This window comes from Falco rusticolus, chromosome 10, assembly GCF_015220075.1.
Source record: "Falco rusticolus isolate bFalRus1 chromosome 10, bFalRus1.pri, whole genome shotgun sequence".
NCBI classification, from domain to species: domain Eukaryota; kingdom Metazoa; phylum Chordata; class Aves; order Falconiformes; family Falconidae; genus Falco; species Falco rusticolus.
Genome location: NC_051196.1, coordinates 36872289 through 36894864, shown reverse-complemented (window position 1 = coordinate 36894864; position 22576 = coordinate 36872289). Strand labels below are relative to the sequence as shown.

The 22576-nt window shown below is 42.0% G+C and overlaps 1 protein-coding gene across 2 annotated transcripts in view; it reads left to right on the top strand.

Annotated features, from left to right (window-relative positions):
* Positions 1-13294: 13294 nt before the first annotated feature.
* Positions 13295-22576, top strand: part of LOC119154643 (ubiquinol-cytochrome-c reductase complex assembly factor 1) — a 46944-nt gene continuing 37662 nt past the window's right edge. Inside the window, exons 1-4 of one of the 2 annotated variants that reach the window (XM_037402473.1) lie at positions 13295-13378; positions 15997-16101; positions 17648-17752; positions 22028-22135. In XM_037402473.1, coding sequence (XP_037258370.1) covers positions 13355-13378; positions 15997-16101; positions 17648-17752; positions 22028-22135 — 342 coding nt within the window. In that variant the 5' untranslated portion in view covers positions 13295-13354. The remainder of the gene's footprint in view (positions 13379-15996; positions 16102-17647; positions 17753-22027; positions 22136-22576) is intronic. The other variant, XM_037402474.1, reaches the window with a different exon arrangement.

Sequence of the window (22576 nt, the reverse complement as noted above, 5' to 3'; positions counted from 1 at the left end):
TTTAACAGACGAGTTAACTCCTGGGATTATAAATGCCTGCAAGGGCAGTTTGCTTCAGTTCCAGCTGGATTCATGAGATGCTGCAACAGCTTTGGAGGAAGGTAACACTGGTGTTATTACATGCAATGCATGATAGTTTGGAAATCTGAGGAGGAAAATTGCTATACACTTCACACTGGAGAGCTGTTGATCAGCCTGAGGATCCTGGTGAGGCTGGTCACAATAAAAAGTTTTAAAAACACCTAAATTGAGTATATATCAGCATCTAAATGGAAAAAAATAGCTAAGATGTTACAATTATCGCAAAGCAAACAGTATGAACTGAGAAAAAGTAAAAGAAATACTGACAAACTAGAGTGTTAAAAAACACCCTTTAGTAATGGTTCAAAAACCAAAATTCTGCTAGGTAGTAGTTATACCTTGAAGGAAAAAGAAAAAAAACAACCACTTGTAGACCTTTATTATCAGTTTAAACAAATTTGAAACTACAGACACTAAAATGCTAGAATTATAACAGATTATTACCACATCAAAATTGCCAGATGCTGGGTTTGGTCCAGCTCAAAGTGATAGGTTTATAGTGGTGAGCATAGTAGATGGCAGGATTAGGGGTTTTTTCACTTTTAACTCTCAAATTGAATACACTTTTTAAATAACACTGGTTATAAAACAGTGCTGCGATGTCTACAGTATCCTTTTGCATTTATGTTACTGAAAGTGGTAACTCTGGGAATTCCAGTTCAATGCTGTTTGATCCTGGAGTGCTCTACTGACTTTCACCATGGTGTAAATGCATACCAGCCTATAGGTGCTTTTTGGTGCATTGTTTGAGCCACTGGGATCATCTGATACAGACTTCTGTCTCTGTAATTAATACAAGATATTTCCTGAATGCTTATGTTCACTTAAATCTACAGTGTTGAAGGGAGCAATCTCTTTCCCTGCTCTTCTCAAAACAGTTTCTGTTATTTTTAATTCACCTAAAATTTTCATAGCAACAAAAAGATACTGCCACAGTGAGCTGCCATTTTTTTTCTGAATGCCTCATATCCATTCAATTTCTACTCACAAACCACTGCAAATCTTGTCAAGACTCTACATGGAAATCTGCAGTTTCAGTTATCTCACATGAGAACAGAAACACTTACTGAAACTTCCCAAGATATGTGAATGTTTGCCATTACAAACATTCATTTTCACTGATAAGCACAAAAGCACAACTCAGGTGGACTTCACTCAACTCTCATTCCTATCGGAAAACAGGGGTTTAGGGATAGGGCACAGTCTGGGGCTTACACACAGCGAAGAAACTGGGAAGAAACAGAGGACCTTGAAACTGCAGAAGTTTGGCACTACTTTCTCTAGCCTGGTCATTATATAATGTGCAAAGATAGACACCCTAAATTATTGTTACGGCTTTATTCCCATGGGTGCATTGGTGTTAGCAACTGGATGGTAGAAACGCACAGAAACCTGAGCTGTAAAGCAATACAGGTTAAAAGTTCAGCTTTCCACCTTTATGATGGCAGGTTTCACTCTCTCACTGAGAATGCCTCATTTGTATTTACTTTTTAGGGTCATTATCTGTCCCATGAGAGTCTTTGTGAAGGTCCAAATTTCAAATAAACAGTACACTATAAGACAGGTATGTGTGGATAATTTTTGTTGTATTTGGCTAAAATATGGGTACTAAGCTCAATAGGTAAACATAAAAGTATGCCATTTAAAACAATGCATTCCCATTAGTGTTTGAATATGTGCCTAAACTCCATGTACACTTTTACATGGTTATGTCATTTCCTGTGTAAAATGTGCTTGTTTATACAGCAGCCATATGAAAGATGCAGTAACCCACTATGTGGGCTATTTGAAGCTTTCTTTAAGAAACATAAAAAACCCTTGACCCTTGTATAATAAAAGGTGTTAAAAGATACTGCTTTTATAACATCTTAGCCAAGACTAATAAGAATGTACAAAGCAAACAATTTTTTTTTACTCCATAGTCCTGGTCAATCATGTGTTATTTTATGAATTTACTGTTGCTGTTGGATAGTAAAATGAAATTTAAAAATAAAATTGCATGAGGTTTCATTGCTTCTCAACAAATTTAATAAACAAGGAAATCTTAACATTTTTTGAGAAACAGTAAGTACAGTGCAGTAAATACACTTTGCTGAGTGCTCAAATAGCCCATTTATTCTGTCAGTCCAGGTTCACTGATGTCCCTATTTTGCTGTTGTTGTTTGGTGGGGTTTTTTTTCAGAACTAGTTTCAACTTTCTGCAATGATCTGGCTAGCTGAAGTAATGCAAATGGATTCAGTTTTCCCTGATGTCATTTTGAAGGGCACAGCTGTCAAGAAAAAATGACTCGGTTCATAATAATAGTGATTAATTGGCTGACCCTCAGCTAGGGGACAGAAAATGCTCTTTTCACTGATTTTTCTCTTAAGAGCTTCCTTGCTATTGTATTTTGTGCCAGGCTTTGCCATCCAGGAATCCTGGCTGAGCAGACTCTGCCCATTGTACTGCCAGAGAAATGCTATTAAAATGAGGGTACTGCTTCTGCACATGCAGTTACTGTCTGCCTGTTTTTTAAAAGTAGCCATTTATCATGGCATAAAGTCAGAAAGAAGCCTTTTATTGATAAAACCAGACACATTTCATTTTGCTTATGCAAATGGCTTCAAAACATTAATCTTTCCCCAGCAATGTTGAAAGAGAAATACAACTCGAGTCCTCCACGGGCTTAGAGAAGGGGCTGTATATCTTCACGGGAGCTCTCTTTTCTGCAAAGGTGCAGTAAGACTCATAAACTTTAGATGGCAAAGTCGTCATTAACTCATAGGGTTAGTGATCAGATTACAGGAACCCAGCTAGAGGATAAAAGGCTAATGGCAGCATGGGGAGAAGCACATGCCACAGGAGGAGGTGCTCTAAAGAAACACTCAAGAGAATGTGGCTTGGGAGAAAGGACTGGGGGAGCAGCGGTTTTCAGGGGGAGCCAGATAGGCAGTCCCAGAGCAGTGGAAGACAGCAGGGGCTGAGGACTGGGTGAAAGATTGAATAATAAGATGGACTGAATGCAGGAGCAACTGTGGAGTGAATATACACCCAAATGGACCAAGAGATGGGTTGGGTGGCAGTGCTGCTGGTGCAAATGGACGTGTGTACATGCCTACAAGGAAAAAAACCTTTTTCTGAGCGCTTGGTATGAGTAATTCTTCTTTCCCTGTACTTGCCTGTCCTTTTCATGCTAGTGGTTTTCAGGGCTTTACTCAGACCTCTGGCCCAGAAGCTGCTGAAGGCTTAGTAGCATTGAACGGCCAGAAACAGTGGTAGCTTTAGCACAATACTGACTGTGGCCATGTGTGCTGCTGCGGAAAGTCCAAAGCAGAGCTGAGAAAACGAGTCTGGATAATAAGACACTTTCATTTACAAGATTTTCAGATGGATCACAAATTTCACTTCTGGGCCACAGACAGACAAACAGTCTGTCTTCTCCAAGCTGTTGTGAAGCCTGAGGTTAAAATCATGCAGTTCTGGACAGCTACTCTGAGTGCTTTTTGCAACAGCCCTTGGCTCCAGCAAGCTAATTCAGAGTATTAAAGTGGCTTCCCAGACCATCAGAGGGAAAATCCAGGCCCGGGGAGAACATTCTGAAGCATCTGTGTGCTGAGCGTGGAGCTGAGGAGCAACACCAGGCACAGTGCCCCAGAAGAGCTCCTCTCTGGGGACAGGTACCTGCAGATTAGGTCCCTGTGTCCTTTTGGGATTCAGTGGCAGGCATGTGAGGGTTTTACTGTCTAGGGGAAAAAAAACAACAGTGGAGAGGCTCCTGTTAAACATAATAGTCACTGGTTTTGATTTTTTACTTGCCCAGGGTGTGAAGGGCTTGGGCCCAGGTCCTTCTCCCTGCTGCACTTCTACCTGGCTGGAGACACCAGAACTCTTCATGTCTCCAACTGCGCAGCTACCTTTGGACCGTTCCTTGATAGTTACCTTCCTGCCCGTGCCCTACAATATGAAGCCAAACAGCTTGCAAAGGAGGGCTGAAACAGACATCTCCACAGCACACCTTGCAGGGAGTGTGCCCTTTGGAGAACAGGTGATCCAACTTAGATTTCTGATATAAATCACAGAGAGTAAGGACTTGTCTAAATGCTTCCACATTCAACTGATTCCTTTTACTGCTGGGTCCTTAGATAAACAGCTGTATTACAGACAGCCTGATATTTTAGGTACATTCTGAGAACAGCTGCTGGATGAGTCCTACAGGCAAGAAATACCAACTGTGAGGAGGGAGAGAGGAGAGAAAGAAAGGACTTGAGCAATTGGCAGCATCATCACTGATATTCAGGCTCTGGGCATGCATCCAAACAGCTACTCTCACACATGAATGTGTTTGCAAGAAGGTGTCACTGACACCAGTGATGATACATGTCACAGTATTTTTACAGTTCTTTGAGTTATAGCCTGGTGCCCAGGCTCAGTCAAGGCTGAGATGTTTGAACACCTGGTGTCTACAGTCCACGGATCTTCACTTCATAGCATCTACACTGAAATTTAAACCCACTTAGTAAGGGTCAGCGATAGAAGAAAAATCTCAGATCTACGCAGAAATATTACAGAAATGGGACAAGTTTATTGATAACTTCATTTTTTTTCCTATGGAATAATGTTGCATGAACAATACTTGCTCAATAAGTTCCAGAAAATATAAGCTGGAATCCTTCTGAGGCATACAGACTTTAAAAACAGATGGATTCTTTGGAGTTCTAAGAAAAATGTCTTGCTATTTACCTCAAAATATAAACACAGTGGAGCTATCTGTCTCCTAAAACATTATAATGTTTTTGGTAAAAGAAAAAGCCTTAAGAAATAATTCATTTCTTGCAACAGTAATGAAATATTCCCCATGCCAGTAAGATAAGAAAGTGATGAGGAGCATGTGCTGGCATTGTCAGAGTTCTGAACATTTAACCTGCACCAATAAGCGTACTGATTTTTAATAAATTTTGGAATTCTGGGGAAATTCCAGAGGTTTGGGAGACTCGGGAGAAAAGGAGTTTAATTCAGTACTATAAAGGGTCACTGTGCTGACCTGGCAATTATAAGCAAATTATGGGACTGTTGATACTGGCTGAATCTTATAATGTGATTGAAGGATGGTAGTTTAATTCATAGGCGATAAGAGCAGGAAGAACAATTAAGATCATTTAGCCTGATGAGCCCTGCTTACCCTACGTACAAAATTTTACCTGGGTCCCTGAAATGTCAGATCAGTTTTTACAGCAATCAAGGCAGCAAATGCAACTTTAGGAATGATTGGGAGAGAAGTAGAGAACAAATGAGAAAACATATGTAGGCACTCCAGAGATTTACAAAACTCTTGAACACTACGTGATACCATAGAGCTAGAGAAGGGCGAGAAGAACAACTGAAAGTATGAAACAGCTTCTGTGAGAGGAGTAACTAGACTGGAGCCCTTCAGCGAGAGGTGACTGGGGCAAGAAGTAAAAGTGATGAGGGCTAAGAATGTGAACTGGGAGTAATTTTTCTCCCAAACAAGAACCATAATTGTGCCAAATGAAACTGGCTCAGGACAGGTTTGAAACAAGCAGAAAGATACTGATTCCTACAGTGCAGCCCAGCAGCAGAACTCCTGACCACAGCCTGTTTTGGGTGCTGAAAGTCTACGTAAGTTTAAAAAAACTGAGTAAGTTCAGGGAGGAAAAATCCATGAAAAGCTGCTGAACATGAATGAGCCCATGGGACTTTCTGAGCCACTGGTAGCTGGAAGCTGACCAGTTGTACCAGAAGAACCTCGCTTCTGGTTCTTCTGGTAAAGAAAGAAGAAAGAACATTTTCCCTGTCCTTATTTTCCTTTTAGGGATCTGCTGTTGCCTATAGGAGATGGGCTAGATGGATCCATGGTCTTACTTGGCAAAACCATTCTTATTTTCTGTATGAAGCCCACAACTTGCTGTGAACTGGTACAGTGGGACCTCCTGACTTAATCTGTTGAGTAGGACTTAACAAGCCTTTGGCCCCTGTCCTGTTAGAGAAGCATGGATTTCTGATGTGGTCTCTCTTTCCCCACTAATTTTTCTTAAAAAGGAAGCCTATTTTTAAAGTTCCTTGGAATTAAATGACACTATGTAATAGCTGGGTATTATATATTTGGAAAGAGAAATCTAGGATTGATTTAAAGACCAAAAGTTTTAAAAAGCTCACCACATTTAGCTCTAAGCTAATTCCGCGAATATTAGCACTTCATTTTTTAATAAGCGGCTATTTCTACCTACTGTCCAGTTTCCACTTTGAATCAGTGAATTGGCTTCTTTGTCTGCTATGTGAAAAAACTTACTCCCATGGGCATTGTTCTACCTATGCAGACTGTGGTGAATTTTTTTCTTTTATTTTCTATGAAAGAAGTAGATCAACTTGATTATTCTTTTGCCTTGCACTTACGTAGCAGATTTTTTTCTTCTTGTATTTTTTTTCTTTAGACTCTAACTTCTCCAAATACTTTTTGTAGTGTGAATACCAGAACTCATATAATGTTGTAGGAACAGTCTCATCAATGCCACAGAGACATTACTAACTCTGTACTTTTACTGGATTTTGACTTTCGTTATATGGTCCAGGGTTCAGCTTTACCTCTCAGCTACAGCATCACATTAAGAGTTCAAACTCAGCCTTCTATTATGACCAATGCTGCTTTTCCACTTTCTAATCACTGCTTTCTAATGAAAAACTTTCCATTTTATAAGTTCTTGCCTCATATTTGAAAATCCTTGTTTACAGCTGAGTTAAAAAGCAGCTTAGTTCCAGTAAAAAATTCCTGCTTGAGATAATTTATATAATTCCTGTTACTCATTATGAAGTAAAAGCTACTTTGTCTTTTAGGGTGAGGCTTTGAGACAAGTAAAGGTTCAACCTTATGAGCCCTGTCAGTGCTAGACTTAGGAGCAATGACCTGTGTCCCAGGCTGGTGGGCTCACCACCTTCCTGTGTCTCCAGGAGTGAGCTTTTCAAGAAGTAACAGAAGAAAGATGCTGACAACAGTCTGTACTTCGTGAATGTTGAAGTGCTGGGCCTCAAGAGCTGGGCAGAGGACTGACAGACCCTCACATATTCACTAAATCCCTTTCATTCAGGACATTCTCCAGACATGCTGAGGATGTGAAGATCAAGATGTGCTCTCTCTGGCATGGATTTAAAGGTTACTTGAAAGCTGCTCTGGAGCAGATGCCTGATTCGTACAGATTCATACAGACTGTTGCTCAGTCCCTGAAGGATCCTTCAGAGCAGCAGGAGCCTTTTGCTGCCGCAGGAGAGGGCCACTATTCTGCCCTATTCACAGCATGTGGCCAACTCCCGTGGCTCTTGTTGGGAGCCACGTGAAGGAAGTGAAGAGCGAATGACTGCTGGTGGCGTGAGGGATGATGGGGATATTTCTTAGCGAAAATTGCTCAGTCTGTGGTAAGAGGACTGACAGCATGCTTCTGATAGATTATCCTGGATAGCCAAACCTTGCCCATATTATATGGTTTTCATCACAAACATAAATGTACTTGGTATAAAACAGAAGGTCAGGAAGGTTTAAGACATGGTATATGAGAAAACATTTTCCAGATTTCAGCTTCCTCCAAGGTAATATGCAAGTGTAATTAAAACAGAACCTGGAAATATAGAGTACAGTACCCTATTGAAAGTGTGTTGTATGAGCTGAACTCCCTTCATTGATAGTTTTCCAAAACACACAGCTGCAATAATCTTTATCCAGGAGAAGGGAATAAATTAAGTCTGAACACCTCTGTATATAGTACAGTACAGTGTATAGCACTGCACCCCATATAACCTCTTAGCGGTAATGGAAAGCTGAAGGAGGCGCAAGTGGAAAACCTCTCTGACCAGCAAACACTTTCTTTTTCAGAAAGCATACAGATGGGAAGAAAAGCTCATGAAGCAGAGGTGGCTTAAGTACTGGGATGTCTTGTTTCTGAAGCGGTCTGCTCAAGTCGTTGAGACTCAGCAATGGCAGGGTGCCAAAGCACACTCCAAGTTTGACAGGTGGGGAGGAAAACGTCCTGGGCTTGCCGCAGCAAACAGTGAGTACTGATGGCAAGCTAAAGGGAACAAACAAGAGTTTATCATATTTAGCAGTAGCAGCAGCCACTAGGATATAGAAGCTTGAAAAAAGTAATCGAGTCCTCTTTCTACTTCCCCTGAACAGTTCAGTCATGGAGTTCAGGTTTTGCTTGCTAGGCTTCACCAAACTCAGGGAGGTGCAGCACTGAGGAGCCTGTTCTGCTTCATGTCTGCTTTTCCTCCTGCAGCACTGGTACAGGAGAGGGGCAACTCCTTCCTGGAGACCAGAGCAAGGACCACTCTGCACCCCTAGCCAAGGAATTCCAGATCAGGGAATTATTCTCCATACTTGCCAAACCTTTCAGGGTCTTGTAAGGATTGTGCTTTTTTTGAAAAATTATCTTATTTTCATATTTTTAAATAGCATTTTTCCTGGGAAACAATGGTAGCAAATATATGCACGCTGACACCCCAAACTGAGTATTTGGTCTTACACAAAGGACTAAGCATTTTTAAGTTGCTAAAAATATAATTAGCTTCCATTACAAGTTCTTTTTCAGGTTGTAATGTCATCCTAAGGATGGACTTGGTCTCCACATGTCAATTGGTGCTTCTTATTTCTGAGGGAACTATAACAAGCTACTTCAAAAAAATCCAACCAAACCATCAAAATGGTTTAATTCTCTTTTATTATGAGGAAATATGTGTATAACCATTAACAGGGTGAAAAAAAAGTAATATGCTAAAGGTTGTACAAGAAAAAATTTGCAGAGCTGTGATAGGAAAGCTCATCTCCAGAACAACCAGCCAAGAGTTTCTCCACATCTCTGCAGTGCTTCTCACAGCAAATAGCCTGAGGCTGATTTATTCAAGTATTAGCCAAACTCTGCTCTTACCTAATACCTTTAGGAACTTGACATCAAAGGGAGAAGAATGGAGCTCACACTGAGCATCTTTATGTTAAGTATGAGAAGACTTTCACTGTGAAAGACTGGAAAGAGCTTTAAATGGAAATTAGGAATCCTCTTACTGAAATTTTTAGGTGCAGGTCGGAGAAACATACTCTAAGTACATTTAGTACTGGAAGTGGAAGATGGTCTACATAATCTTTTCAGCCCTATACCTCCAGGATTTGCAAATGTCTGTAATTAATTATGCCAACTAAAGATGTAACAACCCAGAATCAAAGTCTCAGTTAAACTCAAACTGAACCCAAAGCAGGCTCCGACACAGTGTCTGTTCTCGCACAGCTTCAGGAAAGTGTTTGTCATTCTCCGTATCTGGGCTAGAATGACCCCAAAAGGACTTGGGAAAGCATCCTGGGCCAGCCTGGATTCTGTTGTGAAATGCCAGCACAGGAGCTCATCAAGAGCAGTTCAAGTACCCTTGTCTCTCAAAATGGGCACCTGGGGAAAAGGTTTTTCCCTGTGCTTGCTTGTTTGGGGACAGGGCTTCAGGGTGATTTTTACTACCTCTCCCCTTATCCCTTTCTATTACCTGCAGCAAAGCAATCACTGCTGTCACAAAGACTACTGCTGACAGCAGCTGTAGTCAGGATGGCAGTTTGAAGCAACTTGACAATATGGCCAATACCAAAGAGCTGGCTGCTGCCAGACCAGTCAGTTTGCTCTCCCCCATCCTGTCCCCAGATACACATTCCTGGCATTCCTCTGGTCCCAAGGATAGCTGGTTCAGGTAGCTAAGCTCACAGAAAATTAATCCTACTAAATGCAACAAAATGACAATTTTCTGTTGGTCTCGCTCCTTCAACCAGCTCATTGGCTCAGCATTTATTACATGAATGCCAGTGCTACCACAGCCAGGTGCTAGACTTCTCCTTTCAGCAATTAGTAATTTTATCTGCTTAGTTGTACAGTCAAACTGTATTCTTACTTCACCCATCAGCCCCATCAAACCAGATATGCAGGAGCAAAGGGAGGCCTCTTCCACCATCCTGACCTGCACCCATTTGTATGGATGCAGCATGCAGGACTGCGCAGCATGCAGGACTGCACAGCTTGGCCCCAGTCACCAGAAGAAACCATTCCTGCTCTCACCAGGTGTTTCCTCCACCATACATCCTAAAGAGGGCTTTGTTGGTAGATTGTAGCAAGTCATCTCTCCACCTAGCTATCGCTTGCTTTCTGCACCCTGCTTCTCTGCATTAGCACACACTAGTCCCATATCCCTTCTTGGTCACACTTAAAAAATGGTAAACCACCTATTTGGAGGATTCTGCAATTCCTCACTCTCTCCCTTCTATGCCTCCCCAAACTCTGAGTCGGTGCTTATTGCTGTCTCCATGCACTAGTACCTGATTAGTGTTCTCATTCTCCACGCACACACACATCCAGACCCGTCACTGCTGTTCTCCAGCAACTTTTTAGCACATTCAGGGAAGGAAGTTTATCTGTCTTTGTTTTCCATTTGCCCTTCACTTAAACTCCTCTAGACTACTTCCTCTCAGCCCATGATTTGTGGCCCCCTTACCTCCTCCCTCTAACAGCTGCTCCCTCCAGCCACTTGGAACAGCATACTCAAAGCCAGCTGCCAGGCCTGCAAGTAAGAGAGAAGACAGGATTGAGACCAGAGCAGGAGGCCTATTACCTATAATCTTATTAATTATTATAATAATGTGAAACTTACTCTATAACTCATTATATAAATTAAATATAATCATGTCCTTTCTGATTTGTTTGCTGTTCAGTCACTTGGTTGCCAGCACACCCAAGGCCACCATTAATGTTGCCCAGCATGTTTTAGCTCATGAAAGCAAGTTTCTCTGCCACTGTCAGTGGCCTTGGATGAAAGAACACCAGCAGTTAGATAGGAACTTTGCTGCCCTGTCTCCAGGATTCTTGTTGTTGCTGGTTAAATGCTCCTCAGGAATAGTTCCAAACAGAAAATTTATTATGACTGAGATAACACCCACGCAGCTGTAGAGCTGCCCACTAAGCAGAGCTGAACAGTAGGAACTTGAGGACACCAAGGACCGTATACATAAAGGGGAATAAATTGCCAGTGCTCTGAAAGAGGAAATCCGCTTAGAGTTGAAACTGAAATCCAGATACACCTCCAACTCTCCTGCCTCCACGTCCCCTTTGGAGGCAGTCTGATGTGCTGTTCTGTGCCTATGAGGTAGCTGTGCTCAGCTACACTAACATCAAAAAGTCTTAGTGCTACATGGAGAATGACATAACAGTGATTGGCAGAGGAATCTTAGGTAAGAGAGTGATTTTCTCCAGCTGAAATGCGTCAAAATGTTCCTGTGCATCATTAGGTAAGATAACACAAACCCAGGTGAGTGTCAGGAACTGGCATACTCAGCATATTTATCAGACACAAGCTGAGTTACAAAGAATGCACTATGGTGGACAGAATGCTGCACGCGACTGTGAGACTCCTCTGCTACTGACAGAAGTCTTTTCCCTGCACAACTATACACTGTAGGGGTTCTTGAGTTTCATCACTTTTAATGACTCTAACTCATTAATGGCAAACAGGAGACTTCAGAACAGTGTAATCATGCCTTCTCACAAAAAATTTCTGTTAACAATGGTACTTAATATTGCTTTGAGTCTAATACACGGAAAAGAGCTAAGCAAATAGAAAGAAGCACAGCTAGCTAAAGTTTCCTCCCTAGAATTAGCTGCAAGTGTAAGAACGAAATTAAATGCAGCATAGCCCTGAAAGAGACCTGCAGCTGCCTGTGTTGTCTGACATCTAGCCCTGTGTCAGAACAACCTGTTCACTAAACACGTCAGATACAGTGAAAACCTATTTCAGCAGATAGCTGCAGTTAAGTCAGAACATCTCAGAAAAGACTGACTGCAGGCACAGGTATCTGGGATGCCTGTGGAAAGGGAAGTCCAAGCAGGTGATTCCATTGGCCCCTTGAGGCCTGACATTTAAGAACGTATGAAAGATTTCTAAGGACTACTGTGGAGTTGCAGGGCCATTAAAACAGCTGCTACTGCCCTCTTGAGAAGCTGACATCCCAGTAAATGTGGTGGGAAAGAGGGGAGTAGAATATTATAGTTCCCCAAGCCCTTTAAGCCAGTACTGCTGCTGAAAAGAGCAGCCTTGCTCTCTTCCCCAGCTGCTTTTCCTCACATCTGCACCAGCCTCCCATGTACCAGGACTAACATTTGTGAGGTGATGTGGATGTGATCCAGGTTAAGAGTAGCCTGGCAAAACAAGCCAGCTCATTTGAACTTTTCAGGCTGCTGCTTGCGTTCACCCTGCTGTAATAAGTAACTAAGGGTAATTTGCTGATCAAAGGGGTTTTTAACAAAAGGAATGATCTTGCTGCAACAGATCTGAGAATGTTTTGTCTGGTGAGAAAAGTTAACTCTTAACCATGAGGTTGTGAGATGTACCTTCTCAAGGCCAATGTTAAACCATAATCTCATGTTACTATGACAACCTTTGTCTTTGTCTAGACTTTAGTGTAAAAATAGATTAGTTTTGTAATACACAGCTTCTTGCTACGGGACTGAGAGCATAACTGTTTGCTTAAACCGGCCTTGAAGTTGAGAATAAAAGGGCTGTGTTACTTGTCGGAATTTGTGAGCCTGGATGGAGCTGCGACTCCCTGGCCGCCCAGCGCACTGTTTTTGCTTTCCTGCCTTAATAAATACTTAGTGAATTTATTTCGGACTCTAGTTATTTCAATTTCAACTATAACACTGCAGCCTCTGGAAGGCTGGTGCCAGCAGTGGCACGGAGCAGGCAATACGCACCAGGGACAGGTGGGATCGCTCGTGGCAGCAAGTGGCGGGCTCCAAGGCTCGTGGGGATGCTGTCGTGAGGGGCTCTGCCATGTGCTCCTGGCACCGTGAAGCCCCTGTGCTGGCACCTGCACAGGTTCACACAGAAGCTGCCTCCTGCATGGGGCAGCCAGCAGGGCCAGATCAACCTCAGCCTGAGGAAACCTGCTGCTTTTGCGCTGCTCTCCCTGCTGCCAGGCGGCACAGCGGAAGCGCGGCCACCGTCCCCACGTATGGGTCGGGCCTCCTAAGAGCAGAGAACTGACAAGGCCGGACAAGGCAGGGATTTGCCAGCTTTCCCCCTCCCGAAGCAAAGCCCGCCGCAGACCCGGCAGCACGCCCCCGTCCCCGCCTCACAGCCGTGCCTCAGCCGCGCCGCCGCCGCTCCCGCCCACCGCGCGCCGCCCCGCCCCCTGCAGGCCCGCGCATGCGCACGCGCGGGGCGGAAGGGGCCGCGCCGCTCGCCGGAAGCGGCGCTGAGGAGCCACTCATGGCGGCGCTGGGGCGAGCCCTGGTGAGTGGCGGCGGCGGCCACGGCCGTCTTCCCCGCCCCGGCAGCGAGCGGTGTGTGCGGCCGGCAGCGTCCCCGCGGGCTCGACCCAGCGCCGCTCGTGTGGTGCCTGCGCTGTGGCCCCGCCACTCCCTGCGGGCTGCCCTGTGCGCGGCCGGTCTGCGGCGCGGCCTCGCCCTAGTCAGCGGGCACCAGGCCGGGGCCGGGGGTGGGGGGCGAAGCCGTGCGGGCTCTGCGGGGGGTCGCGGCTCCCGCTGGCTGTTCCCGCCCCCACGTGACCCCTGCCCCGGCAGTGGGCCCTGCTGAAGGGGCGGGTCGAGCTTTTCCTTCAGAATTTGTGTCTACATAAGAGTTGTGCGAGGCTGGAGCAGCCCCGACCGGGGCCTGAGGGCGGGTGTTCGGCCTGGTGCTGCTGGTTGCTGAGGGCACGGTGCGTGTGCCCCTGGGCTGGAGGTTGCTGTGGGGTTCCCTCCTCGCTTTGGTGTTTGATAGCAAAGAGAATATAAAGATTCAGTGCTCACCGGAAGAGATCCAGTTCCTGTGAATGGGAGTGGATTGCTAGTGATGCAGCTCCTTTATTCTGTCTCATGCATTCCTGTATGGCGTTTTTCATTCTATTAGACTTTAAATTCTTTTCAGCAGAGTACTGCTTTTTAGCATATAGTCTAGGAAAGGGAAGTTTATGCATGGGTCTGATACTCTGTCAAAACATGAATACAGAGACGGGCAGAGCTGCTGTGTGGAGGTTTGTCAGAAAGATGAAAGACCTTTGGTCATGGGCAATATCCACTTATAAAATTAATCCACCAAATTCTTGGAACTGATGTCTCAGGGTGTGGTTTCTACAAGCACGGTGAGCCCAGCCCTTTCTGCTGTGAAGCTGAAAGCAACTGAGAGCAAGCCTGCCTGGGAGCAACTAAAGTGCAGTGAGCTTGAGTTCCTGCTGCCTCCTCCTGTTCCTGCTCTTTCTCCTTGCTCTTGTCTTTGCACTGTTGTCCACCATTGCTGCCTCCAGCATTTTTTTTGGCCCCCATGTTCCAAATGCTGGAGCAGCAGAACCATGGCGACATAAAAATAGTTACCCACAGTTTTAATGTGTTGAAGAGGAATCACTAGCAAAAAGGGAGGGCGAAACCAGGCAGGAGGGGAGCAGGGAGGGTGGCAGAGAAGCAGTGAGTCACTAGATGGGTTCAGCTGTCAGCGGAGCTGCACTCAGCGTGTGGTTTGCAATGAAAACCTGTGTGCAGAAGGTGAATGACTTGCCTCCTAGGCTCGCCTGTCCCTGGGCACCTCCTCTCCCAGTTGCTTCTGGCATTCATGTGGCAAAGTAAGCTGATTCAACTTTTTAGCCTGGCCAGAAAAAATTATCTTTGGAGTAGAGGAGAGGTAGTTGTTTGCCATTTTTGTGATCTGAAGTGCCTTACTTTGTAATCAGAGACTCACCTGAGCAGTTTCTAAGAACCCAGATCAATTCCCTTAATGGATTAGAATTGCAGCTCTGAGGAGTTGCGGAGGGACAGGCTGAGGAGGCTGTACACTGCCTCTGAGGGACGGCGGTGACTGCAGGTATAAGGAAGGGTGAGCGGAAACCCAGGCTGGTTTTATGTCTGCTGCTCCTAATCCTTGGGCAGATTTGCTAGTCTCATAGTTGTTTTTCTACTAAGGAGAGTTTGACTGTCCACTATAACAGGTATTTATACAAATTGGTAAGATTTCCTTGGAGTCTTCTGTTCTCAAAGCTAAACCTCTCCTCATATGTTGGAAGCTTCAATGTGTTAATTGTCTCTGTGGCCGATTGAAAATGAAGCTATTTTTATTAGAAAAAATCCATATCCATTCTAATAATATATACATTATTTCCAGTATTAATGTAGAACATGGATGAAGGAGGCAAAAATTGTACTAACCTGAATATTGCAGAAAATGAAAGGTGCAAAGAAAGGCCCTTCTCTTTTCTAAGTTACCTGACATTTTTATTACAGAAAATAATTATCTTCACTGAAATTTATTGGGACAATATACGCTTTCAAAATAGTACAATTCTTAGCTGTGTAAGTAAGGCAAAGATGCATAAAAGCTGAGACCTGGATGAGGGCTTTTTAGAGACCACTCAGCTAATTGAAGAATGCTTCTTAAGCATTTGAATTTATTGTATAGATACAAAAATTGTGGTGTAGTTTTATGATGTAGACCAGGGATCCTCAAACTACGGCCCACGCGGATACAGCCCCCCAGGGTCCTCAATCTGGTCCCCCGTATTTACACACACACACACACACACACACACACCCGCTGGGGTTTTTGGGGGGAACCAAGCAGCTGCAGATGACTGCCTGCCACTTCATCCGTGCGCTGCCCCCCTGTTTAAAAAGTTTGAGGACCCCTGATGTAGACAGGCCACCAGTTCCTTTGACTGATCTGTTTCTGCCATCAAACTTACGCTGCATGCTTGTACTGGACAGCACATTTTTTTAAAATCAAAATTTATGCTTCTGTCAAACGCAAGGTGGGAGTTTAATCTGGGGATTGTTGTAGAAATGAATAAAATTTGTGGAAGCAGGAGGACAAACTGTTTCTGAGTATTGGGGTGCTTTTCTCAATTACTAGTCTTTCTGTTCCAGAGCTGCCAGACTGGAGTAACTCAATGGATAGCAGCATGCAGTGGATTATTACGAATAACCTCAGTCCAAGGCCAGTGTAGACGAATGCTCTACAGTATTTTTCAGGTAGGCTATCAGAGTATGTTAAAGTGTGTAAAACGTGGGATAACTTTAAATTAGTAAGAAAAAGTTACAGTTTTTAAAGAAGGAGGCTTCCAAAAGTGTTGTCTTCACTGTCTGTGTATTGCTGAAATATCAAGGCAACTTAAAAGCTTTCTGCTGCTAAAAGGGTGAGCTCTGTCTTTATTACACAATTATCTTCATTCCAGCTATGCAGTCTTTTAATGGATCCAAATGATCTGCTGTGAATAGATTAAATGTAGGAGTCCAAACGTAGGTGTCATTTTTCCAAAGCAAGCTAGTCATGATTGCATGTGATTTCCAGCACTTTATTTTATAGAATGCCTCCACTGTACATTAGCCTTGGACTTTCTAGTTTGTTTACCTGGCACAGTACATTAAGTAGTGTTGTTTCAGTGGAAAGCAGTGCTTTGCAGTTTCCCTTCCAGTTCTGCAATAGCATGCTTAGTGTCAGTTTGTTTCTCCATAGTAAATTAACTAGAACATAATGTAATAGCAATTAATAATGGAGAGGTGGAAAATGGGAATAAATGCAAGCTATCTGAACAGAATTAGAGCGTATCTCTTGGCGTTTTCTTCTTGCATACAATGAAATGAGAGGAGATTAAGCTTCTTTGTCCTCCTACATATTACAGCTTTTATCATAGAGCCATGACTTACAGAATTAGAAACTTACCTGTAAGTTCCTTGGCTTGGATGTGTTCTCTCAGATAAAACATTCTGGACCAGGGAAAATTGCCTGTGATGTTGTGAAAAACCGTATTATTAAAGCACCAGTACATATTAAATAGCCTATGATATTGAGAGTAGAGAGGGAAATGAGCAGTTGCAAAATTGATTGATAGAGTTGGGCTTGCTCTGAGTCACCAGTAGATTCAGCAGACTTCTGGGGTTGACTGCTCTGAGCAAATCAGTATTTTTACTTGTCTGAATTTATTTATAAACAAGTTAGTGCTAATCAGGGTGTGCTGGGAAGCTATGATAGGTGTTCTGTTCAGTGTGCAGCTTCTTGCATGGAGATCCCACTCCTACTTGGTAGTTTTCTTTATTCTGCAGTAGCTTTTGTAATACAAATGTGCTGTGAAGTTGTAGTGGATGTAGTGATAGCTTTTACCCTGTAATTTGTTTTTCTCAGGTCCTGGCCACAGGCAGTTGAATGGACTGTAAAGCTGTAGATCAAAATAGCATACACTCTGTTTCTCTGTAAGGCCTGGAAAAATAATTATTCTTTATTAAGAGACAAAACTTATAATTACAAGTAGTGTTTGAGAAAATCAAAGTGGATAGCCTGAGCCATTCCATCAGTACATTTACAGAACACTAGAAAATGTGTGGTGTAGAGCATTAAGCATAGACAACCATATTGTTTGCAGCAGTTATGATAATAAATTTGTGCTTTTTGTGATACAAAGTTTTTCAGTATTAGACTGAACTGTAATTGACTTGGAAGCAAATTAAGGGTAATTGGTGTAAAGTTAAGTGTTTACTAGTCAGTGGTCTCTTCATGTTTTTCTTTTATCATTTTTACTAGAGACACAAGGCTGGCCAGCTCCGACTGTCTAAATCCTGTGGTGGATTGATTCAAGCCAATGGAGTCATTAGACAGCAAAACAGATCATTTTACAATACAAATAAGGTTAGAAGAGTTTGATGTTTTTATTGTCAGAGGGCACGTTGTTCTAGGGATTATACAGATACAGGTAACAAAACACTTTTCAAAACATGTAGATGATTCAACTTTCAGATACCGTGAACAATGGGTCCAATAATTTGAGTAGTGCTCTCTGTTCCTGTCCAGGAAATGAAATACTAGCATGGGAAGGTGTAGTTCCAGTTGGGTTGTCTGGGGTGAAAGTTCCAATTATAAGCCTGAAGGCATTTTTCCAGTGAGGAAAGAAACTTAAGGAGAGTAGTTATTGTCGTGGGAGGCAGATATTCCTTTCATATCTTTCAAGAAGGAAACACAGAAGTTGCTCATATGTATTAAAAGTGACAAGCTGTTTCTTGATTCTGTAGCTTGGGAATAATGTGTGATGGCAGTTTTGCTATCTACTAAACACTTGACAGTTGTCCTGCAGTCTACTAATAATGACTAATTATTGTGTAATAATTTATTTACTGTTAATCTGTACCATTTTTTTTTAATTTGCGGTCTCTGCATCTCTTACATTTGTTGTTTTTGTCTTGGAATAGATGTTTTCTGGAGTATGAAACATCTTCATAAGATTAGATTAGCACTTAATCCAAGGGAGTCAGTGTCTCTGAACTAATAAATATCCAGATCTTGTTAATGCATTGTGAGGAAAATGGAAAATTGAATGCATGCATGAGAAATGAGAGGACAGAAAGAAAAAGAAAGTTGTGGATTGATGGGTGAAACTTGCATAAAATCAACAATCCCAGTTTGCTGTCTGCCTAATTGTGTATTTTGATGGTGTAGAATTAGGTGTAAATGCTAACTAGCATTTTATATTGGTTGTTTTGACATGGATAGACAAAATGAAGGAAAACAAGGAAATCTGTGGAAGGAAAGAACACCTGGCTGCTGTTTGCATCTAGTGCTTAACTGGAGTTTTTCCTTTGTTTAGTCAATTTCTCAGTGTTTTTCAGCTGGTGAGGTAGACCAAACATTTTGCAGACAAAGAGATTGAGGCGTACAAAATGGCTTGTACAATTTACCATGGCTGGAGCTAAGAATAGAATCCAGATTCTCAAACATGGTGCATACCCCTAGACCCTGTGCCTGCCTGCAGTGCCCCTCTTCTGCCTGCACAGGCATCATTTGCAATGCGGATCTGGGAGAGCAGTGGGTGTGGAGATGGTAGATCTAACAAAACAGGAGTGGCATGAAGATCTTCAAGGCAGAGGTCAGAGACTCGCCTTTGATATATTGGAAAGGGCTAGGAGAGTTGTACAAAGGTTGAAAGAAGAATCGGGAAGCTTCCTGGTTAAAATAGCATTGGTGTAAGAAGCCAGGCAGGATTTATGACCAGAGAAGAAGTAGTTTACAGCAGTGTAGGTAAGGTTTGAGGTAGTTTTTTTGGACTGCAGCCTCATTATTTTGAATAGAGAACTACTTACTGAGCTTGACTATGCACTCCTGGTGGGAAAGTGGTTTAGAATTAATGATGAGCTCCAATTGTTTAATTTTTGTAGTTGGTGTCAAAATTAAGAGGCTTATTCACTTTGAGCACTGAATTTCAGGTATTGAGCAGAAAAGTCAGCCTGAGGTAGGCTTATGTCCCTTTCAGTGTATTGATGAGCTTGAGTGAGTTATAAAACATATTTTTGATGTTTCCTCTATATGTTTTTTATCTAGGTTTTCTACACCTGATTTTATATACACTTATAGGACTGTTTAATTGCATTTGGCTGCAGTCCTAGCATTGGCAGGATGTACTGCATACCTCTATCCATAGGTTGAATCAAACACTCACTGCTTAAATCCCCTCTCCATCTCCTGAGCTAGACCAGGCAGACTTGAAGAAGAATGAAGCAAGAATCATGGCATTTCTTAGAAAAAAGTTTTCCAGTCATTTTCTTGGTGGTGAACTAACAACAGTTGAATTGAGGTAATGTTGGTTTTTAACTTCCTACATATAGTGAAAAATCCATACTGAGGGAGAGTTCATAATGTGTTTGTAGATAAGAGGTATGTAGTAAAATTGATCTCCCTAGATCCTAGGGATTTAGTATGATTTTAATTCCTATGGAGAAGATGAAAGTTGATTTAGTGAGTTTGGTACAGCAGTGGTTATTAGGACACAAGTTCTGCATTGAGCATATCCTGCCATCGCCTGGCTGGAGTGGGGCTTATGGAGTTACCTTCTGATGTAAGGTTAGGTGCCATTTGTAGTGTAGAGAAAAGTGTTGCATGGGATAATCTTGAAGAGAAAGTACTAAAAATTGGTTTAAGTATTTGTGTACGGAAAAATTACTTAAATATTTGTGTCAGTAGACTCTCTGGGTCCATCATGCGTGGCAGAGGGTGGGAAAGTGCCCTTGCAGACTGTAGCCAACATTCAGAGCAAGGATCTGAGTATTAAAGGACGTCCTGAACAGTGTTACGATGTCTTGCTAGGTGACTGACAGTAGAATGGTGCTGAGCGTGTTTCTTCCTATTTTCCTGAATATTAGGCATGATGGGTTTTAAGAAATTAATAGCCATCTATAAGTAGTACACAAATGCAGAGCTTTTTCTCTGAAATGCTAAAGCTTGTGTGTAGATATATATAGGTATTGATTACATCTCAAAGCTACAGTTTTTGTCGCCTTTACAGTTAGTTTTTAGTTAAGTATAGCAACTTGTGGAAGATATGTGTCTGTATTTTAATATGTATTTATTTATCATTCATGCCATTTAAAAAATTACTATACTAGTGATAACAAAGCTATAGAGAATACAGCGAGAATGATCAGAAATATGAAAAGCCTTCAGTAGGAGAAGAGGCTATTTTAAGACCCTTCTAAACTAAGGAGAGGGAACTGATGGGCACATGTATGATATTGGCTATAAAAGACATAAAAGATACTGAAAAAGAGAATAGAGAGGGTTGTTGTGGCTTCTTACAGGCAAAATAGGGAGCATGCAATGAAATGGCAAGGTTGGATTTAAAACAGACACAAGGGAATTTTTTTTACATAACTATGAAGCTCATATACTACAACTCTGTCTGTTACGGAGCTTAAATAGTTTCTGCGAAGGTGCATCCATTTGTAGCTGCCAAAAATGAATGTGTGGATACATTTTCTAGTGCAGGATTGACTGTCAAAAACTGGGTGGGTACACCCCAGGAAGCTGCGGTGTATGTGCCGTATTTCTTTGCTTTTGTGTCTCGTCCAAGTATCTGCTGCTGGTACTTGTTGGAGATGGAGTCCTGGTCTAAGTGTTTGTTCTGGCCATGTATAGCGGTCCTTAAGTTGCTGATTTGCTTCCCTACTAAGAAAATTCTTTTCTTGGTATGTTCATGTCTTTGAAGGAAGTGTTTGGTTCCAGCAACTTAAAGCAATTTAACATTTCTTTGGTCAGGGAACTTTCTCATTATTCCTCAGTTATATGTAGGAGACTCACCTGCATTAATTTTGGTGAGATGGGTTAAAAGTAATGTAATTTGTTGGTAAAGAAATGTTTATACTGCATACTTAATTCATTAGGAATTATTTGCTGGAGTACAAATGGTAATTATTGATGGCTGGTTGCTACTGCCAGGATGCTTAGAGGCAGAATGCCATGAAGATTTCTTATCCATCCAATGGTGTTTAAAATGTGTAATTAATCTGGAAGAGAGCATTTTTCTTCATGTTTGCAGACACTGCAAATCACTGGAGACGATGTAGATTTTCCTGCAAGTACCATTTAACTGTAAGGAGAATAACATTATGGAGGAGCTTTTCAGGAAGAATGATGGGTTCATGTAGCTTCCATTAGTTTTAAGATGGAGCTAATTGATTTATATAATATATAATTACTTTAGAATATGATTCACCTGGGAGAGTAAGAGAGCAAATGTAAAAAGTTAGCTTTATTTACTGTGTTTGCTGTGATTTGTTTGCTCATTTTATCTGCAAATATTTAAGGCCAAGTAAAGACACACATCTAGAAGGAATATGGGAATGTGGAATGGGAGGCATATTTTGGAAAGCAGGTTTCTGTACAAACTATTTGAGCCTGAGCTTCTAATGGGATGCTTTTATCAAAACAGTTATGCAGTGTTTGCATTCATAAACAGAATAATGTCACATAGGAAAAACAGTGTAATAATATTTTGCAGAGACCTAAATATATATTTTTGTTGAACAAAAAGTAAACAGACCCCTTAAGATTCTGTATTTAACTTGCAGCTTTTCTAACTAAAATGATTTGTCAGATTTAATTGCTAAGACTGAAATATGTCATATTTCAATTTTACAGCATCTTTCTTCAAAGGATTCCTTGCAGCCATCTGAAGAGAAAGTGGGTACTTTCACAAGGATAATAGAAGCAATGGGTTTCACAGGACCACTAAAGTATAGCAGATGGGTAAAGCATTAATTTAATAATTCTTTTGGTTGTTTGATACTTTCAGAGTGCTAAAAAGCAAACACCCCCCCTCCCCCTTTTTTTTTCTTATGATAAGAACAGTACTTAGTGGAACAGTTCTAATTACTACCCATGTAAATTTCTCTTTTGTGATGTGAAGCATAATAATCCATAGCTTGAACCTCCCATGATCTATGAATTGGCGTCACTGACATAAGGAATATTGTATTTGGTTTGTAGAGTCTTAAGCCTTCTTGAATTTCTTCAGATATCTCATTTTTAACTTCATTTGTGCACCAAAGAACACAGTAACAGCTTTACTGTCCAAGTCAAACACCCTCATAGACCATCATCTTCTCTAATAATGAACAATTGCAGTTATCTAGATAGAATTTAGTTACAGAAAAAGCATATTATGATACTTGTCTCATATGCTCCTCC